This window comes from Cajanus cajan, chromosome 7 (genome assembly GCF_000230855.2).
Source record: "Cajanus cajan strain Asha chromosome 7, NIPB_CcT2T_4, whole genome shotgun sequence".
NCBI lineage: Eukaryota > Viridiplantae > Streptophyta > Magnoliopsida > Fabales > Fabaceae > Cajanus > Cajanus cajan.
In genome coordinates this window covers 41,809,595-41,817,154 of record NC_138523.1, presented here as the reverse complement: position 1 = coordinate 41,817,154, position 7,560 = coordinate 41,809,595, and the positions used below count along the sequence as shown (strand labels likewise).

The 7,560-nt window shown below is 36.0% G+C and overlaps 1 protein-coding gene across 3 annotated transcripts; it reads right to left on the bottom strand.

Moving 5' to 3' along the window:
- Positions 1-534: 534 nt before the first annotated feature.
- LOC109808116 (protein CYTOSOLIC ABA RECEPTOR KINASE 3) lies at positions 535-4,662 on the bottom strand. 3 transcript variants are annotated; one of them, XM_020370969.3, is made up of 8 exons: positions 4,324-4,662; positions 3,443-3,539; positions 2,954-3,204; positions 2,735-2,861; positions 2,219-2,492; positions 1,917-2,049; positions 1,672-1,758; positions 535-1,143 (listed from the first exon to the last, which is right to left on the bottom strand). In XM_020370969.3, the coding sequence occupies exons 2-8, from the start codon at positions 3,525-3,527 to the stop codon at positions 1,015-1,017; spliced, it is 1,086 nt and encodes a 361-aa protein (XP_020226558.1). In that variant the 5' UTR covers positions 3,528-3,539; positions 4,324-4,662; the 3' UTR covers positions 535-1,014. The 3 variants fall into 3 exon arrangements, with proteins under 3 accessions (XP_020226558.1, XP_082915788.1, XP_020226559.1); XM_083059662.1 differs by lacking the exon at positions 4,324-4,662 and adding an exon at positions 3,925-4,094; XM_020370970.3 differs by lacking the exons at positions 3,443-3,539; positions 4,324-4,662 and adding an exon at positions 3,304-3,436.
- Positions 4,663-7,560: the final 2,898 nt, after the last annotated feature.

Sequence of the window (7,560 nt, the reverse complement as noted above, 5' to 3'; positions counted from 1 at the left end):
ATTATAACTGGGACTGGTATTTGACTGGTTCAATGACCTACCCATATGGCCATATTCAAAACATTTCTTAAATACTTAATTAATGTTTCTACCTTGAAATTATTTTCATTAAACGTTCCTTAATGATAATCTTCGCTATTTATATTTGCCATTGGAATTGATTCTGATCTACGCACCAAACAGAGCAGAGGACAACGGCACAATGTCATCACCGCCCAAAAGAAAACCTTAATTAGAAAAAAGGTTATCATAGGTAATCAGATCATTAATTAAAGTGTAAAATTATATAAGCCATAATAAAAAAAAATGTAATTATATCACAAATTATGTTAAGATCACCATGCAATTCAAAGTAAATCACACCTCAAGTTAAAGATGGATCCACTTTAAAGAAGACTTGTATGACACTATAAACACTTTGCATCGCAAGTTAAGGCAATATCGTTCGAGCATAATTCGTAACACTCAATTCACCCAAAGAAAATAGAAAAGGAAAGGAAATAATTATGGTTAGAAAACTAAATCACAAACATCTAGCATGAAACAATATTTTCTTTTCTTCCTAAAACATTGGAATTGAAATTATGAGTAATTTATACAACTCTCAATTTGAGAAACATTTTAATAAAAAAATTAAAAGAATCAATATAATAAGCACGGCTCTTTGTGAATAACTGTTTCTAGTAGAGAGAGAGTCCATTGACTTTCTCTTAGCTTTGAGTATATTGAATTCTGTTTTGTAGTTTTTCCCAACACTTCATTGTAAAGATGGCAATCAACCCAGCAGCGAGGGTAAAAGGGGGGGGAAATGGAGAAAACAAATACATTAAAATGAATAAAAGCAAGGAAATGGCAGACCATCATGGATTATGAACAAAATGAATGCAGTGTAAACAATGAGATATAAAGTCATCCTTGAGCAATTTACCACCAGCTTCTGAAGTAGTCTCTTATGTTTTGCAAGCACTCTTGTGCACATACTCTCAAATATAGAGGGAAAGAGATACAGAGAGATTAATTTGGTGTTTCACCGGCAGGTCCAGGTCGTGCAGTCAACAAAGGTTGAAGAGCTTTAACTACAATGCTCATGTTTGGTCTGAAATCAGCTTCATATTGCACACACAGTGCAGCAACAGCAGCCATCTGTAATTAACCAGGTATCATGTTATCCATGAGTATTGTTCTTAAGTATTTTATCTTTAAGGGCAGTTGTCCAGGGTATCAGTGGTTCCTATAAAGATTCCCAGAATACAAAAAAATTGTATTTGTTTAAGCAGTAAAGTATTTGTATATTTCCTCTAGCATGATGAATACCAGTTACTCGTACTGAAATTGAGATCATAAACAACATAAAGACATTGTCTTCTCATTGCTCAACTAATTAATATATCCAACAAATTACCACATAAAGGAAGTGATACAATAGTTTTAGACTCAAAATTTGGTCTTTTGCATAGTATTTACTATTTACTATTTACTACCTAAACCAAATATAAAATTCTGATGCTATCTCTAGTAATCTGCTTTGCATAGTTTTCCAATTCATATGCATACAATTTCAACTAAAATATAAGTTATAGAACATTTTCATGAACATTCAACACCACCTAAGCAAGAAAATAAAAAATAAAATAAATAGTGAAGAAAAATATACTAAAAGACGGTGAGCACCTTGGCAACAGCTTTGGGTGGGTATTCTCCTCCTAGTCGTGTATCAACACACTGCCTGACTTTATCCTCGCTAAGTTTTGGTGTAGCCTGAAACAACATATATCAATTGCTGCCATCAGCTAGGATTTTAGAGTCGAAAGCAGACCACAATAAAAAGGTTTAGTTTCTCTTTCTTTTGATTGGTGTGTGTTTGGAAGAAGGGGGAGGGAAAAGATAAGATATAGGCATATAGCTTAAATCAGTACCCAAGTAACCAGACTCTGCTGTCCACGTGGTAGTGTATGATCAACAGGTTTCCTTCCAGTCAGAAGTTCCAGAAGGACAACACCAAAACTGTATACATCACTCTTGGCATTCAATTGCCCAGTCATTGCATATCTGTATTTACAAGATTAGATGGATAGAGTAATTCAGCAGTCTGAGGCCAGAACACTAGATATATAAAAAAGAAAGATATATCGGAATTGGTAATGTTAGTCTAGTGACTTTAGTCACAACTCACAACTGTGGCAGAAAGGAAATTGGTAAGTTTATAATCATGTCTTACTCTGGAGCATGATAACCAAAGGTTCCAAGGACACGAGTAGAATGAAGACGTGCAGCCATGTCTGGAGCCTGATTTGATAAATCAAAATCTGCAATTTTAGCAACATCATCATCAAAGATTAGCACATTGCTTGACTTGATGTCCCGATGGATTATGTGGGGATCAGCCTTCTCATGCAAGTATTCAAGTCCTCTTGCAGCCCCTACAGCAATTTTTACTCGTTGTGCCCATGTCAAAACTGGACCAGGCTGTGCTCCTTTAACACCTTTTCTGCCTGCATGTACAACAACAATGATGAGAACATTTATGTATTGTATAATACAAAAACAGACTTCACTAATATATCACTCAAGTAGTGACATTGTCTGTCAAGGCAAAAAGAACAAAAAGACAATGTCAAAGGCCATAATCTCCTCAGTTCTTCTTACCGTATAGAAAAATAATTCAAATAGCAGTTAAAGATGTTGATAGTTTTCTAATTTGACCGATTGAAAGGCAAAACACAAAACTATATACCATGTAAAATATCATGAAGAGACCCATTAGATGCAAACTCGTAAGCAAGAATACGGGAGCTTCCATCAATGCAATATCCAAGCAACTGAACAAAATTTTCATGCCTCAGCCTTGATACCATTGAAACCTAAAAGTTGAAAAACAACAGGGTTTATGGGAATTGAACAATTTAATGACCTGACAAAAAAATATTACGCCAAGAATGTCACTAATACATACTTGGGCTAGAAATTCCTCGTCAGGCTGTTTACTAGCATCCAACTTCTTGATTGCTGCAGCCTGCCCACTTTTAAGAGAACCATAATATACTCTTCCATAGGATCCCTCTCCAATCAGAGAATCTTGACCAAAGTTATCCGTAACTTCTTTTAGTTCATCTGCTTGTATATTAGGAACTTCAATGGGCTGAGCTTTAACAGGCTGAGCGCCCTGCTTTGCAGTTTCAGAAGCATGGTAATTCCCATCATTTCCTGTATAATAGAATTTATCACAATAACTTCATTAAATTCAAATTTCATCTAAAATCACAGTAAACAAATTAAAATAATGAAATATTCATAGTGCAGTACTTCAATCACATATTACTGATTCCATCCAATATTCCAATTGACATGGAAATATCACTCAAAGATGCATGAATGCCTAGAGTTGCAGACTATATATATGTCATCTCCAATGAATTGCTCAAGCTTATATGAGCCAAATTACCAGCTGGGTTTTTTACAACATAGGGTCCTCCGTTTTCAGCAGCCTTGTTGAGGTCATCATCTTCGCAACAGCCAAAACAACTCATGATTTTTTCCCACTGAAAAAATTTAGCCCATTAGATCATTCTAATAACAGTTATTTTGTAATTTTGAATACACAGTCTACTTTAAATACACACACACATATATATATAAAAAAATTCATGAAGATGTTCATTCCTACAAAAGAAGATACATCCTGGTGACAATTGCAACTTTCAACAATTGAAAAGGGAAGGAAATAGAGCTATTGAGTGTGGTTTCTTTCCAAATACAATGAGTTCTACTTCTAAGCATCACAGCATAGCTTCATTTCATTCGCATGATATGAAAATTTGAATAGACGTAACGTGATGCTTCCACTCATTTGATTCACATTAATTAAAGCACGCAACAGCCTTGCCTAACTCTAAGAAACACTATCAAATAGAAAACTGAGATTACATTCTAAATTATTTGCATAATTCCGTCATCCTTGAAGCGTGAAAACTTCACAGCCATGAAAACAGCGAATACTTCCATTATGATAATAAGCTCAACGTTTCAGTCAGCAAATCTCAATCGATAGATGCTAAACGGAAGCGGATCCAAACAGGTTCCCTCAATCAGGCAAACTGCTACTGAAGTACAAACTATCAGTCGCAGATCAGTGAAACGCGGAACCAGTTATTACCGTCCGAAATCAAATGTTGCCGGAAAATTAAAATTAAAACTAAAATTAAAAAAAATATATATATATTTGTCAATAAAATAATGAAAAGAAATTCAATCGCAAAAATGAAAACAACACGGAGAATTATTTTTGCAAAGTGACATTGAAGAGTGTGATAGATCGAGGAGTACCTGAAATGGCGGAACTGAGGATGTGGAGGAGAGGATCTCAGTTCCGAAAGCGGCGAAAGATGCGCAGGATAAACGGAGAGGGGTGCGCAGGATAAAAGAGTGGAACGAGTTCTTGACTCGGTTTGAATTGGAATTATGATTGTTGTGTTACAGGGATCTGTACATTTCTCTACAACTAAGTATCATATGAAGGTGTATTATGATTATCCCAATATTTAAATTCAAATTCCACTGATTGAGCCTCTTTTTCTATCCTTTTACGTGTTCTGCACCGACCTTGCTAGCCAGACTTGACTTGCGAGGTATACAGATTACAGAATACACGCACCCGCCGGTACAGTGAAGTATGAACAGGTCTGGGCCTGCCCCTGTTTTAATTTGTTTATTAACAAAAAATTCATTTACTTTCACAATTTTATTTTATTTTTTGACATCGGATTAGGGTGGAAAATGAGTGTAGTTAATATTTGGTTCACTTTATTTCGACATGAATTCTTTTTTAGTTTGAACTTATTCAAGTTTAAGCTCATTTACAATTAAGTTCATCTCGTAAGAGTTAATTTTTTTTTTATACATTCCAAAATTTTAATTTATTAATAGAATTTTAATAAAAATAACTAGATAAAATGTGATTTATTTTATTAAGTTTATAAGGTTATAAAATATATCTAGCATAAAATAATAAGAAACACAATTCATAATCATGAAATTTTAAAAAATTATTTTTTTAATATTATTAATTTATAACTAAATTTTGAAAATTGTTTCAAATTTTAATAAGTCAAAATTAAATAAAAAGATGACTATATAAATTATACTCTTGCACAATTTTTATCTCTACATTTACTTGTGATTTACACATTTTTTATATATAAAATACACATACGAAGTAATATATATATATATATATATATATATATATAAATAAGTGATGTTTTTAACTTTTTATATTGAGTTTTTTAAGATGGGTTGATTTTATATTGGGTGAAAATAATATGATAATTAAGAATTTTTAAAATGAACTAAAATATTTATTATGAAAAATGGTGTTTTCTTTTTTTTTTATAAATTTTTTGATAAAAGTAGTTAAAATTTTCTATGTATTTTTTTTAGACTTAAATATGGTTTATAAAATGAGTGATTTTTTATTTTTTTGTAAAAAAATATTTATTTTTCATCATTCTAAAATTGATAAACATTCCTTGTGAAATGAATAAATTTTAGTGTTGATTTCTATAAAATATTTTTTATTTTTACACTTCTAAAATTTAAAATCACTATTTTTAATCTCTAAAAGTCATTTTAAAATTGATAAATAACAATTATTCAAAAAATCTATACAAATTTTAAGAAGTATGAAACACTAACTGTGAAGCCCTGTTCTCTCACTCACTTCCTCCTTCACTCATTTTCTTCTCCTCAACTCTCACTCATTTTTTTTCTCTCAAATTTCTTGTGGTGAATCTTGGTGACCCTAGGTGCAAGTGGTAGGAGAACTGATTCCTTGCCCGAGAGCTGAGTCCGCAAGCTTGTTCTTCCTCTCTGTTCAAGCTCCCTTTCATTCTTCTTTTTTTCATTCAAGTTCCCGGAGCTCGAATTTCTGGATTCAAGGTAAGGGAAGTTAGTATTTTGGCTGCGTTTTTGGCTGGAAAATGGGTTGGGAACTCATTTGGCTGCTGGTGATTGATTGGGTTTGGCTGAGTTGCTGGAAAAATTGGGGTTTTGTGGTTTTGAGTCAAAATTTGGGATTTTCTTTGATCTGTTGTTGCATGCGCATAAAGCTGGTACTTTCGAGCTCTTTGATGAAAATGTGGCACTTTGAACCGTTTGCATGTGAGTTTTCTGTGAAATTTTGCAGGTTTTGGAAATTTTTCGAACTTGGGAGAGTTACTGATGAGTTCGCGCTGGGCGCTGTTCTTCGCGCCGGGCGCGCGACCATCAGGAGACTCTGTTTAGGCAAGCCCGCCGGGCGCAAGGCTGTGTGCTGGGCGAGCTTGCAAATGGGAGTCTCTGGTTGGCCCGCGCCGGGCGTGACTCGAGCTGCGCTGGGCGCGATATCAAGAGTAACATGTTTTTGGGAAACTTGGGCCGCGCTAGGCGCACTTTTGGACTCGCTGGGCGCGGAGGCTCCTTGGGAGTCTCTGCCAAGAGCACGCCGGGCGCAATTGCGAATTGCGCTGGGCGCGAGACCTTGGTAGGTCTCTGTCTTCCCCACGCTAGGCGCGGGTTAGGCCCCGCTGAGCGCACGAGACTCCTTGAGTCTCTGCCAGGCAGGCGCTGGGCGCAATTTGGAATTGCGCCAAGCGCGAGAGAGCCTTGGTGCTCTCGGGTTGAGTCTCGCTGGGCGCGAGTACTCCTGCGCTGGGCGCGCTGGTCCTGGTGCTCTCGGGTCAAGCCGCGCTGGGCGCGACCTCGAGTGCGCCAGGCGCGCAAGGAGATGATGATCTATATGATGTTGGTTGTTGAGTTGTGCCGAAATTGTTAATCAATGATGTTATATGCTGAACCAAGTTGAATTTGATGAATATGCTGTGATGACTAAGGGATAAAGCTGAGATAAATATGTTAGCTGTATTAGAGGTGTATTGTTGAGCTGGAATCAATGGATTAATAAGAGAAATTTTATAGTATAGCGGAATTATAGACTGTTGGGCTGAATTGTAGAAAATAATAATTTTGTTAAATTGTTGTGCTGTGTTATGCTGTGTTGTGCTGTGCTGTTCTGAGCTATGCTGAGTTGGGTGATATTATAGCCGCTAAGTCGGTGCTGTTGTTAGCCACACATGTGGTGCTGATTCTAACTGCTAAGGCGATGCTGTTGTTGCTGCTTTGCGGTGCCGTTATAGCCACTTGAGTGGTGCTGTTGTTGCTGCTAAGCAGTGCTAATATTGCCGCATTGCGCTGCTGATATTGTTGAGTGGTATAAGTTGTACAAGTGTGCTGATAACCGTATCTGTTGTTATTTATATTGATATTTATATAATTGTATGTTGAATTTTAATTTCACTAGCTTACCCTTTTGTTGTTTTCCATGTTATTGGACTGCGATGATCATACTATGTATGGGAGCAGGGCAGGAATAGGTGGGCGTCTTGTGGTGAGTCTCCGGCGGACCTTGCAGCTGTTTTGCTTGGTGGTGTTGTTTTGCTTGTGGCTACTTGGGATAGTAGCATTTGGTTGTAATTTTCTTTGGTACACTTTAACTCTAGTCAGACTGGAACCTTGTATATTTATATA

What these genes read in the sequence shown, in the direction of transcription:
- LOC109808116 (XM_020370969.3), bottom strand. Translation starts at nt 3,527, where the DNA reads ATGAGTTGTTTTGGCTGTTGCGAAGATGATGACCTCAACAAGGCTGCT. An exon ending in ACGAGGAATTTCTAGCCCAA is followed by an intron (nt 2,862 to 2,953) that starts GTATGTATTAGT and finishes TTCAACTTTTAG; the next exon opens with GTTTCAATGGTATCAAGGCT. An exon ending in CACCCAAAGCTGTTGCCAAG is followed by an intron (nt 1,144 to 1,671) that starts GTGCTCACCGTC and finishes GGTTAATTACAG; the next exon opens with ATGGCTGCTGTTGCTGCACT.